We start from the raw sequence: 13,103 nt of genomic DNA, 5'->3' as shown, positions 1-13,103 counted from the left end.
GGAGGCAGGTGGGGTCGTCCCAGAGCCCAGCTCCCTGGGGACCCTCTGCCCCCACAAAGCCTAGCGGCCTCTCCAGCAGCCCTGCTCTCGAGGGCTGACACGCCCCAGCTTCATCCTTATAGGACGCAGTCTAGAGGTGCTGAAGTAGTCCTGCTGGGCAGTGCCCCCAGCCGGAAGGGTGTCTCTAGGCACGCAGGTGGGGGAATGACCTGGAAGGGCACGCTCTGGGCACATGGGGACAGGAAGTAGCTGTGGTTTTGATTACAGCCACAGCTGTTGGCCATGGCTGCTCCACCCAGACCACTGGGGGTTCTAGGACAGCCACTCCCACAGCAAGACCACCCCCTACAGGAGCCACTCGGCAGGCTCGGGGACACAGCACCCAGAAAGTTCCAGGCCCCACCCATGGCTCCAGGAGGCCCTCAGCACCATAGGTCACCTGCCACCCCCTCCATCCGTCCCGCCAGCACCCCCTGCCGAGCCTTGGCTGAGATGTAGCGCCCCCAGGCAGACTCCCACCCCTCCACACCATGTCCTGGAGCAGTGTGGCCACAGCCCCCCGCCTGCCCCACCAGCCCGAGATAACGCTTGCCTAGAACATCGCGCTGCAGCCCGGTCAGCTGGCTGCCGTGGGGGTTCACCGCCACTTCTCTTCCTGAGGTCCACCCCATGAAGTTAACATTCCAGGGCCACCTCTAATGATCGTCCTGTGTTCAGGGAAACGGCCTCATCTGGTCTTACACTTCTAGTTACGTGTCTAATAATCTGCCTATTGATCGCCGAGACTGCTTCTAATTATAAATCCATCTCCTCCCACCCGAGATGCAATCGATACGCACGTGGAATGGGGAAGGGTGCTTGCCGCCACACTTTGGGGATGCCCAGGGAGAGCCAGCCCCCCCTCCCCATGGAGGCTTACAGACCACCCCCAGCTGCTTCCTGAAGCTCAGGTCAGACCCTCGGGTGTGGCCGGCAGTGGGCGGCCCCAGAGGGGAGACGCAGGAGGGGAGGCGCCTTTGCCCCCACCGTGGGGGGTGGGGGAGAAAGCGCCCTCTGACTTCAGTTGCTGCCTCCAGGCCCATCTGCTCCCAGCCAGTCACACCCTCCTCTGTGCCAACTGTCCGCAGGATGCAGGCAAACCTTTCTCCCCATGCACAGCGTTCGAGGCCCCTGCAAGACCTGCACTCAGCTCCCCACAAAGAAAGCAGCCCTCCCCTCCTGGAATCTCCTCCCTGGACCCTCATGTTGCCTTACACTGTCCCGACCATGCCCCACACCCAGCTGGCCCGCACCATCCCACCATCTCTGACACTTCCCTCCAGCCTGCCCCAATGCCACTGGCTCCAGGAAGCCCTCCCAGCTCACCTGGGCACAAGGGGCACCTCTGGTCTCCCCACCTCTGGCCGGTCCCTAGAGTGTTTTTCCAGGAGCCCAGCTCTCAGGCCAGGGGGCAAGAGAGGGGCGCAGAGTGGCTGGCCTGCCTCTCCTCGACCTCAAGCCAGGTGCCCGGGGCTGGGCACAGCAAGGGGTGCTGAGCAGATCCCCACACCAGCTGGGGTGCAGCAAAGGCCCACAAGCTTGGCGAGGCCCAGCAGCAATGCCCTGTCACCTGGCCGGTGGACTTTAGCACGAGCAGGGGCAGGATCCTCACCAAGGTGGCAATCTGGGAATGAGGCCAGCACCCCAAACCCAGGAGGGGGCGGGTGCTGGGCTGGGCCTGTCTTGCCCAGGATTTGCCCCCGGGGGCAGTGGAGCCTCTGGGGCTTCCCCGGAGCCTCCGTCTCCCACAGCCTGACCCAGCACCAAGACTCTGCATCTCTGCACCCCAGCCCCTCACTCTATCTCTGAGATGCCTGCACTCCGCGGGCAGAGCCCCACGAGTCTATACCCCAACTCTGCAACCACTGCGAAATGGACCGGTTCCCACGGCGTCCCCAGATCTCTGAACCTGGGGGCCCCATAGGTTGGCAAATGTGGGGGGCTTCACCATGCAGCCACCACGTGCCTGTGTGAACCTCAGGAGCAGCACATGGAGGACACAAGACCCTCACCCCCGCCCGCCGCCACCTCCCTGTCCCCTCCACTTCTTCCCTCCCTGCCCCCGACCCCCACCCCCACTCCAGCACCTCCCCCTCCCAGCTCCCTCCACGGCCAGCCTCCCCAAGCACCAAGGACATTGCCAAGCCTCCCTGCAGGCACTGCTGGACCCCAATCTCAGCACCCAACCGAGCAGCCAGGCCATACGCCCTGGGAGAGTGCACCCCTAAGTATGCAGGGCGGGCTGAGCTGTGGGGGCACCTTCAGGGGACAGACACCCTGAGACAGCCATCACAGACAATTCCGTGCACTCCCTACCCAGCCCAACACCCCACCCCTCCTGACACCCCCACCCTCGGGCCTTATCTCCTGGATGGAAAACCGGGGTATGCAGAGGAACTGGGAGAGACCCCAGCAGGCACCTTGAGCAGCCCCCACCCACCCTCAAAGCAGCTTCATTGCAGATGGGAGAGGGGGGTGCTGATGCCAACCAGGGCCCCCGAGGCTGCCGGCTCCTGCCCACGGCACCCAGAGCCCCCACAGGTGCCAGAGGTCATTCCAGGGAGGATATGCCCATGATATAGGTGCAGTGCCAGAGCCTGCTGGGGTTCCCTACTGGGTCCCCTGGGGAGGGAGAGCCTTCCCGGGGTGGGGGGCCATTCTGGAATTAGTTAGTGGGGGCAGGCAGATGCTCAGGGAGCCCGGGCCCCACCTGGGAGTGGACATGGCCCACCCACCACCTCCAGGCCCCACTCCACCTCCCGGCTCTGCCTTGGGGCAGGTCCCTGTCCCCAGGGTCCTGAGGGCAGCTGGCGTGGCAGCAGGGCCTGGGCCCTCCACACAAGGACATGCTTCCCCAATGACCTGAAGGTGAGGGTCTGACCATGTCCCAGGAGCCCCCGAGGCCCCCGGAAGTCCACAGCTTGAGGCCACATGTGGCCGTCACACATGGTCTCGTTAAGCCGAGGCCACCCCAACCCCACGTGTGGACACCGCTCAGAAAGCTGTGCCCCCAGGGAGGCTTTGACTGCCTCGACATGCCCACGGTCCCCTGGGGCAGCGTGGGCCACAGCTGAGATGTGGACAAGGGCCCTTGGAGGGAGCCAGCATCCAGCCCATGCACTCACCAGGCACGTTGGCGGGAGGAGGCTGTTCACCCCAGAGATGCTCCACATTCCCTCCAAGCACTGCTGGGCCTGGATGGTGACGGTGCTCATTGCTCCCCCAGGTCCCGAGGGGGACACTGACACCTGGACGCTGGGACCAGGCAGCCAGGCCGGCCCCTTCCTCCTGTCTGGCCCGGCCCGGCCCACTGGCCTCCCTGCTGGGCCCGCTGGGCCCGGTGCATCCCTCGGGCTGGTCATGCCACCAGGGCCTCCACGGGGGGCGTCGGAGTCCTCCCGGCGGGCAGGCGCCTGGAGCAGCTGCAGGGCCTCCCGCGTGAGCTGGTTCAGGTGGGTGGCACAGACATCACAGCGGCGCTCAGCCTCAGGACGGCACACCGGCAGGGCCCCGGGTGCCGGGAGCTTGTCCAGGAGCAGAGCAGAGAGGCGAGGGTCCTAGGGAGCAAGGGACAAAGGTGTGGTCAGTGCTGGGTGGGGCTTGCCACCCGCTGCCTGTCCTCCTCAGCCACCACCACACAATCCATAACTCTCTAATAAGCCACAAACGGTTTCATCTGCACGCGCCCAGCAGGAAAATAATTAACAGCAGGGCCCTCGAATGGCTGTTCACCTTCCCCCGTCGTTAACGTGGCTTGTAAGCGGCTAACGAGGCGTGTTTGCTGGGCTCCCCGACAACTGGGCCAGCACAGGCAGCCAAGTCCACTTGTCCCAACGGTCCCAGAGGCTGGGGAGCAGGGAGGGTACCCTCCACCTGCAGCCCCAGCCTGGGTCCCAACTGGCAGGAACCTCTGGGAGACACCTATTAAAAGCAACACCTATTCCAGAACCACACGGTCTCCCAAACGCTCACTCAACCAAGGTGGGGTTGGGAGGCTGGAGACCCCCTCCCTGCCTTTGCGAGGTCCCCAGCCCTGGTCCACATGAGGAGGAAAAGTGATGCTGGACCCTGTACGTGTGCCACAGAAGTCACATCTCTCAACAAAACTGACCAAGTTAACATGTGGCAGCGGGAAGCAAGGCACTCAGAGTTCTGCAAGGAGACCCCACCAAAGACCCCGCTGAAAACCCCATGGAAGACCCCACTGAAGACCCTGCTGAAGACCCCATGGAAGACCCTGCTGAAGACCCAACTGAAGACCCCTCAAAAGACCCCACTGAAGACCCCTCAGAAGACCCCCGCTGAAAGCCCCTCAGAAGACCCTGCTGAAGACCCCATGGAAGACCCCTCAGAAAACCCCTCAGAAGACCCTGCTGGAGACTCCATGGAAGGAGCAAGTGCTGGAGGGCAGGAGGCAAGGCTGGAGGCCCAGACTGCTTGACTCGAGCTGACTCAACCCCTCTCGGCTCTGAGCTGCTCGGTGGGTGGCCCCTAGTCCCGCTCTCCCCATCCCCTGAACTGGGAGAGACACATGGGTCTCTACTGGGGGGCTGGCTGGAGCCCAGAGGGGAAAGAACGAGAGCCTGGGGAGCCCAGAGGAGGCCCCTCACCCAGCCTGGAGTCAGGGAAGGCTTCCTGGAGGAGGTGGCACCTTCCAGGAGAGGAGGAGGAGGAAGGAGAGAGGGAGGAGGGGGAGGGGGCATTCCTTGGACAAACCTCACCAGTGGGAAACCATCAAGTCCCTATTCCCATGGGCCTATCCTGTGTCCCCCACCAGCTCCCACAGGCTCTGCCTCTCCCCTCCCCAGGGCAGCCCTGCAGGGGCCAGGGTCTAAGGCCAGGCCAGGGTCTGCTCTGCTCCAGGAGGAGTGGTCTGGCTCTCTGGGCCCCAGGACAGCCCACCCTTGCATCCTGCCCCTTCCCCGAGGGGTGTGCCCCAACCACAGGGGGCCGCCTGCCAGGGGCAGCCCCACGTGCACAGCACCCGCCCAGCCCAGCTTCGGCAGTGACCGCCGGCTTTTCCAGGTCCCCCCACGACAGTGCAGAACCCCAGTGCTGCCCTGTGCTTCCACTTCAGCCCCCTTCCCAGCAGGCTGGCTCCACTGGCCCTCACACCTCACCTGATGGTCACGCTCTGGGCCGACCACAACCCGCACAGGGGGCAGAACCCACGGAGCCTGGCGCCCTCCGTCTGCCCCGGCCACAGGTCCAAGGTCTGGCTCCAATCCAGCCACCCTGCTGGCCACAAAAGGGGCCATGGACCCCAAACACACCCATTTCTCAGATGAGGAAGCTGAGTCCACCACCCCCACCCACATTCCCTGTGCCTGCCTGTGGCCAGCCAGACCTATGTCCATGGACGCCGGAGGCGGGGGGGGGTCACATCTGGGGGACAGCTGTGGCTTAAGGTGGGGATCCTCAGCCGGCACCCAGCTCTCAGCCCAGTACGAGTGGCCGATCATTCTCCTCCGTGTCCTCAGCAGCACCCCACACCCCTGCAGGGCAAACCCCAGCTCGGACCTCAGCCACTGAGAAGTTCTCCCCCTGCCCAGGGCAGACCCTCTGGGATGAAAGGGTGACCCCAGCCGGCGCCGGCTCATTTATCTCATTTATCGGCTATCCCGGAAGGCCTGGTTCTCTCCGGCTGGGGCTGAAATGCCCAGTGTCTGGTCCCTATTAGCAGCCCCCCCACTCCTGCAGGCACCCCGGGAAGTGCTCTGAGGTCAGAAATGCCAGATCAAAGGGCCCACAAGGGGCCCTGTCAGATAGCCCTGGCAGGGGGCCCCGGAGGTGGAGGGCACGGAAATGCTATAGGAACCCCCACTCCGCTCCCTGCTTCTGGGGCCACTCCCAGGCAGGGGCACACAGATCCGCAAATCACACCAGATTCCCTGGCCGCGCGGGGGGCGGGGGGAGGGTCCGTACAGCAGCCGACCCATGCATCTCAGGACCCCAGCCCACAGCCGAGGGCTCAGACAGGGCCTCCAGGAGAGGGGCTTCCCCACTCCCCGCCTGGACTCTGGGTTCTGCCGATGCCTATTTTCCAGGTCCCCGCTCTGATGACTCCGTTTTTCCACTCAGCAGGCAGCTGCGGATGGCAGCCAGGTGGGAGGGGAAGGAAGTCTGCGGGAACCATTAGCCAACTTGAGAGGCAGGCAGCCCAGCCCCCAGCTCAGCCCAGCTCCACCCCCAGTCCAGACCAAGACCCAGTCCAGACCTAGCCCCCAGTCCCACCCCAGACCCAGATCTAGAACCAACCCCCACCCCAGACCCAGATCCAGACCTAGCCCCCATCCCAGACCCAGATCCAGACCTAGCCCCAACCCCAGACCCAGATCCAGACCTGGCCCCTAGACCCAGCCAGGCCCCCAGCCAGGCCTCCAGGCCCAAAAGCCCATTGCTCTGGGGCCTCTGCCTTTCTCGGGGGTGCAGGCCCCTGGGGAAGCTCACCTGCCACCCCCTCGTGCCCCTCACAGCAGGAGGCAGGAAGGGCAGGGCAGGGGAGGGCAAGAACCCTGACCAACCTAAGGGTGCCACCCGGACCCCCACCCCACCTGGGCCAGGCACAGAGGGTGACTGACAGAAAAGGTGAGAGAAGGCCAGAGTGGCCCCAGCCCCCCACCTCGCTGTGTCTTCAGGAATTCAGACGGTAGCATCAGGAGACCCCAGCCCCACCCCGGCCTCGGGCACTGAGCACTGAGTCACCTGGGAGCGTGGGGGTCAGGCCATGGGGTCGGAGCTGGGCCATCGGCGCTGAAGGCCTTTACAAGAGCCACAGCAGCATCCCGGCTCAGGCTCCTGATGGCCCCTTCCTCCACACCCCGCCAGCCCCCAGGGTGCCAGCCCCACCCCAGCATCACACCAGGCCCCCAGCCCCCACGCCAGGCCCCCAGCCCCTAAGCCAGGCCCCCAGCCCCTAAGCCAGGCCCCCAGCCCCTAAGCCAGGCCCCCAGCACCCACACCAGACCCCCAGCACCCACACCAGGCCTGTAGGCTCCTCCCCCTAGACCCTGCGCCCAGCACCAGGGCCAGGGGTCTTTGCCGCCTGGACACACACGGGGCCTCTGACGCAGGCCTGGGCAGGGCCCAGGACCCTCGATGCACGCCCACAGCACAGGGACCCCAACCTCCCTGATCTGCAGGCAGGGGAGAGGGCAGGCAGCCTGGGGTGACCCAGCATGATTGGGGTGGAGACAAGACAGAATCCAGGTCTCCTACCCCAGCACCCTGGCCTGGAGAGGGGCATCCGGGTGGAGGCTTGTCCCAGGGAGCTGAGATTGGCTCCAGGGTGAGGCACCTCGGCAGGAGGTGAGGGCTCCCACCCACAAGCCCACAGCACCTGCCACTCTGGGCTGCAGCCTCGGTGGGACGGCCCCGCTCCCGCCCAGACGCTGACCTGGACAAAGGCCTGTCCACCCCTCCTCCCTCCCCCAGAGCTGCCAACAGAGCCCCTGCCGCACTTCCTGCCCCAACCAGACCTCAGTGGGCGCCGGCTCTGAGGCCAGGACCCTTCCCCAGACCGTCTCCCACAGGCAGCTCGGTGTCCACAGGCCCAAGCCCCTCAGGGGTCACACTGGTTTCAGGAATTTTAACCCCTGAATGCCCGGCCACCGGCCAGCCTGTCACGACTCCTCTGTATCCCGGAGCCTCCGGAACAGCAGTAACTACACCGCTATAAAATACGACTTTCAATTTCCTCCTTACAGTCTAATTAAACAGATATTTTACTTGCATTCGGAAAAAGTTTTTCTTAATTTGATTCAATTTAGCATTGTGCGCAACCCACCCATCAGGTCGCCTGGGTCCTAGGGGGCCTCCCCACAACTTAAAAATGACGACTTTTCATTTTTTATTCCTGTTCTCAGGTCTCCAAGTTGCTTTAAGTAATCCTTCCATTTTCTCCCGTGTGGGAGGCCTGGGGACTTCTCGTTGGCACGGCCAGCGGGGGGCGGGGGGGGTTGCTTCACACTCCAGGGCCAGCCGAGCCCCCCCCCGCCCGGAGACAGAGCAGGAGCTGAGCAGACTGGGGCCTCCATGGGAGGGAGAGGGGAGGGGGGAAGACCCCCAGCTCTTGGGGGCAATCCTGCTGCAGCTGCACCAGCTGTCCTCCTTTGGAGACCCCATCACTCTGTCACTAAGAAAGGGGCAACCACTGGCAGGTCTGCTGGGAGGGCAAATGGGGCCCAGACCAGGGGGTCCTTCCCCACCAGTCCCCAGTGGCCAGGAAGGGCCAGCGGCAGCACTGGAGCAGAGACCCCACAGCCTGTACACCCCCACCTCGGCCTCCCCCGCAACAAACAAAGCTCCTGGGTGTGACCACGTGCAGCCACCGTTTCCGGAGTTGACAACAGGTCCAGGAAGGGACCCCTGGCTGCCGGGAGGGAGGCTGCCCTCAGGGTCCGGCTGTCGAGGAAATTCCGATGTGGGCAGGGTCGAGGGGCCAGGGGCACAGTTTTCCAGCCTGGAAACTTCTCAGCTGTGCCGGCAACACCTCGGCTGCCCCCGGGGCCCCTCCCACCCAGCTGGGCCTCACTAAAGGCCAGACTTCCGGCCTAAGGTCCGGTCCTGCTCCCTTCCCTAGAGACCCCAGGCAGCCCCTCCCTGGGACGCCCGCCAGGGCTGTGGAGACCAGTCCACCTCAGCAGACTCAGCTCCAGCCCAGGCCTCCTCCTCTGCCGGGCGGAGGGCACCAGCCCACCCAGCACTGACCGGCACGCGTCCGAGCGGCCGGGTGCCAGGACCGGCCAGCTGGGCAGCTCAGGGCACAGACGAGTTCATTGAGATCCTCCTCCTTCAATGGCAAGCCCTGTCCTCACCCAGCGCCATGGCCAGGGTAACAAAGAGGGACACAGCTGGGGGAGGGGGTCTGGAGGTGAAAGGCCAGACCAACAAAGGACAACCCCAGCTGGGGTGGTGGGGGCAGAGGGGCAGGCAGGCCACCTCACTGCTCGGAGAAGGTGTTCAGCACACGGCAGGGCTCAGGATCACCAGACACACTTTCTGTCCAAGTCTTCATGCAGCCTGCAGCTGCCATGGGCCTCGGTTTCCCCATCGTGTTGTCATTGTTACCTGCTGTCGAGTTGGACCCCGACTCATGAGACCCCGTGCACAACAGAACAGAACACTGCCCAGTCCTGTGCCATGCCCGTGATCAGACTGTTGTGATCCACAGGGTTTTCACTGCCTAGTTTTCAGAAGGCAATTGCCAGGCCTTTCTTCCTAGTCTGTCTTAGTCTGGGTGAGGGAGGAGAGCTGGCCGTGGCTGTGGACCTGGGCACTGCCAGCATGAGAGGAAACAAGGCTGGGGGGCAGTGGGAGGGAGCCTGAGACCAGACATTTAGGGATGGTCCAAGCCCAGGGCAGGGCGCCCGGTGGGACCCAGCTCACTCCACACAGAAGCAGAGAGTCCACCAGAGCCAAGCCATCCATCACGCGTGGGGTTGTAGGTTGACTCGAGTGTCGTGTAAGGACACCCATCCAAGGTAGGACACAGCAGGCAGGCGACTGGGCGCCCGGCCACCAGGGCCATAAATCCATCCACTGCGGGCGCCTGGCCGAGCACTGCCCACCCCAGCTCTCACACCTACCCACCAGCCTGCACGGGACGCTGCCAGGGGGATGAGGACTGGTCTGGCCAGGGAGCCGCCTTGCAGCACCAGCAGCCCAGTGGGGCCCTACAGATAGCCCTCAGCTACCCCGGGGCTTCCAGAGGCCACATCGCCAGCTTGTCTGCCACCCGAACCCCAATGTGGGACTGCCAGGTCTGGACAGCCCTTCCCACATCTCTGCACAGGCTCACTGTTCCCATGGACCAGATGGGCATGCTGAGTCCACAGACACCGAGCAGACCCGCGGTTCATTTTTATTCTGTTTATTGACTTGTACCCCACACCCTCTTGCACTGTGGCTTCTGGAAACCTCAAAACGTAAGTTAAAACAAAGCCATGGGACTAGAGAAAGTAACAACTAGAATAAATAGGAATAATCAGTTCCCATAAAACACGTAAGAAAGGTCCAAAACGGTGAGGAGCTGAAAGGTAAATTTGCTATGAGCTTCCTGACAGGCAAAGGGAAAAAGGGAACTAGATTTTCTTTGCTATTTAAGACAAGTACTAGCTCTCTGGCTTCCAAATACGAGCTCCTTCCAAGACACTTGGAGGGAACCTTGGGAGGGTCCCAGACCCATTCCCTTAACCCACTACAAGCCATGAGGGTCTTCCATGACTAGCCCTCTAGAAGACTCTGGGCAGACCTGCCAGCTCTATCCTGGGCCAGAAATACCAGGCATGCAGCCCAAGGTGCTGGGGTGAACTGTAGCCTCTCCCCTCCCTGTCCCTCCACCTGTCAGCAGAAAGGCAGTGAGGTCAGCCGCCAGGTCCACCTCTGACCACAGCCGGCCTCCACTAGAGCCAGCCCCCTCCAGCAGGACACAAAGCTCAAGTAGCCAGGAGCTCACAGTCCTGCGCCTAGCCAGCTGCCAAAACTCCCTCTCTGCTTCTGGCTAATGTTCAAGGACAGTGGGTCCCATGACTCAAGCTAAATTCCTCCCCTAACGCCCACCCCTCACTCCCCAAACCCCAGATTAGCAAAGGGAAAATATATGCAAAGAAGGGGCTGCCGTGCCATCCCACTCTGAACCAAAGGAAGCCCAGGGTACTGGCTCTGAGCGCATCAGAGCAGGGACACCAGTGAGACCACCGCTCACTGAGGGGGGCCTCCTCCCTGCCCCTGCCCGATCTCGATCCCCAACAGCCTCTGCGCGTGCCCAGCTGGAGGAGTGTCGACGTTGGAGAGAACGCCCTTGGGGGCCCAGCTGCAGGAGCAGCCCTTCCTAGCGGAGTTATCCCGTCCCTGCCAGCTGGGAGACCGCCCGGCGGCTGCCCCAGGGAGTATCCGCCCTTCTCACACCTCCTCTGGCTACCGCCGGCCCACCGACACCTGGGCCCATCTGGGGAGCACTCCAGGCCCTGAGGCGGGCACCATCGCCCTGGCACGGAGGGGCCCCAGAAGGGGGTGGAGCTCAGTCCAGGCTCCAGACACTTTGGAGGCGGCAGCCACTGGCCCAGCCCCAAGCCAGGGGCCCGGGCATACTGACTTCCAAGACCAGTTGCACTCAGACATGTCGGGCACAGCTGGCATGGGAGGTGGCCCCAGGATGCACTACCCCACGTCAGTGGATTCAGAGGTGGGGCCATGGGGTGGGAGCTTCCTGGGGAAAGTGGAGCAAGGCCAGAGTTGGCAGGACCGCCACCCCAAGACACCAAACAGAGGCGACCAGAGAGGGACGCGGGCCGCACACGCACGCACCAGACCCAGGAGAGGGCGGTCTGCAGGCCCCCAGCCACCGAGAGCCGGCACCCAGCATAGTATGCACTACGGAGGCCTCGAAGTCAGGGCGCGCCACCCTGCACTGCGCTCGGGGACGAATCTGACCACTCGCTGGGGCCGCAGGAGGGCAGGGGGCCACGGGACCTGGAACTCTCGGGGCGTAAGCAGCCGAATCCCCTGCCCAGGCGAGTAGACATTCTCAGAAGTTGAATGAGAATTGATCACTTTCCCATTGTGGAGGACGATAATCAATTCAGCACCGGGATTGACACATGGAACGACACGGGGTCCACAGAGAAACTGTCACCTCCGTATGATGCATCTGGGGCAGCAGCTGGAACGGGTGCCAAGGGGCCTCCCTCTTCATGGCAGGGGAACAATCCTTCAGGGGAGGGATCGTGGTCCTTGTGGGGCAGAGCCAGGGTCCAGCTCCGGAGCCCACCGGCTGACCAACACTGGAGTGCGGGAGTGAAGAATGGTTGCTCAGTCACTCAACAAACGCGTCCGGGAAACACGGACCCCTCCTGCCCTCGCAGCACCCCGGTCTGGGAGTAGCAGACTGCACACGGCTCACACAGAGCCCGAGGGGTGTGGAAGGACAGAGAGGGGTGGCCTCACCGACGGGGCGCCTGGAAGTGGGAAGCTGGGGGGAGGAGAGGCGACGGTGCCTGAGAGGCCCCCTGAGCTCTGCTGCAGTGAACTGAAACGGAGGCTGGGCTCGGGGATGCAGGGAGAGTGAGACCACGGCCCAGCCGGTGCCCCCCGCTGCCGCATCTAACACCACAGGCACCCAAAGGACCCAGTGCAACACCACCCTCCAACTCACCCTTTGCAAAGAGCACAGGGAGGTGGGGGTGCACGGCCTGGGCAGGGGCGTCAGCGAGGCACAGCAGGGATAGAGGCAAGGATGGGGTGACTGCGTGTTCCCAGTGATGGCTCCCTGACAGGCCGTCACTGCACCCCCCCAAGGCTCCCCCTACAACTCAGACCAGGCCAGGGACCCTGGAGGTGGGGCCTCTAAGGACGACCCTGGAGGTGGGGTTCTCTTAACAGGCAGGGAGGCCGGAGTCCCCGGGGTCCGAGTTCACCGCCTAGGCCCCAGCAGTGAGCCTGCAAGCCATACCCCCCAGGATAAGAACAGGAGAGGCACTCAGGCACAAGCCCTGCATTAACTGTGAAGTGCTGTCCTCAAGCAAGTTCATCGCGCCCTGATGAGAAATAAGAAAATGGGGAAATCCTGAAACACCAGCTCCACAGTCCCGATGGAGGGCCTAGTGTCGCAAATGGTTGCTGCGCTCCGCTGCTAACCAAAACGTCGGTGGCTCGAGTCCACCCAGAGGGGACGCCTTGGAAGAGAAGCCTGGCAACCTGCTTCCAAAACATCAGCCGCTGAAAACTCAACAGAGCACAGTGCTACTCTGGTACACGTGGGTCACCGTGAGGCGGGTCGACAAATCCACAGCACCTGGTTATTGTCCTAATGCCATCTAGGCCCTGGAGAGAGGGGCCCACCCCACCCCACCGCCCAGGCTCCCCCGCTGAGAGTGCTCCACAGTCAGTTGCACACGCCCCCCCCCCAAGAAAGCTCCCCTCCAAAACCAAACCGGCAAGCGGCCACATTTTCAGGCCTGGCCGCCGCCCCGCTGAGCCCGCACAGCCAAGCCAGGGGGCGGGCGTGAGTCTGCCAGGGGGCGGGTGTGAGTCTGCCAGGGGGCGGGTGTGAGTCTGCCAGGGGG

At 63.5% G+C, this 13,103-nt stretch overlaps 1 protein-coding gene across 1 annotated transcript in view; it reads right to left on the bottom strand.

Moving 5' to 3' along the window:
* The window catches only part of KIF26A (kinesin family member 26A), a 42,095-nt gene that overhangs the window by 25,745 nt on the left and 3,247 nt on the right, over positions 1 to 13,103 (bottom strand). The window contains exon 3 of the mRNA XM_004376803.1: positions 3,165 to 3,596. Within this exon, the coding sequence (XP_004376860.1) occupies positions 3,165 to 3,596 (432 nt within the window). The remainder of the gene's footprint in view (positions 1 to 3,164; positions 3,597 to 13,103) is intronic.

The sequence above is a fragment of the Trichechus manatus genome, unplaced genomic scaffold (assembly GCF_000243295.1).
Source record: "Trichechus manatus latirostris isolate Lorelei unplaced genomic scaffold, TriManLat1.0 scaffold00045, whole genome shotgun sequence".
Lineage (NCBI taxonomy): Eukaryota > Metazoa > Chordata > Mammalia > Sirenia > Trichechidae > Trichechus > Trichechus manatus.
The sequence above is the reverse complement of the archived record's forward strand: the minus strand, read 5'-3'. Positions and strand labels throughout refer to the sequence as shown.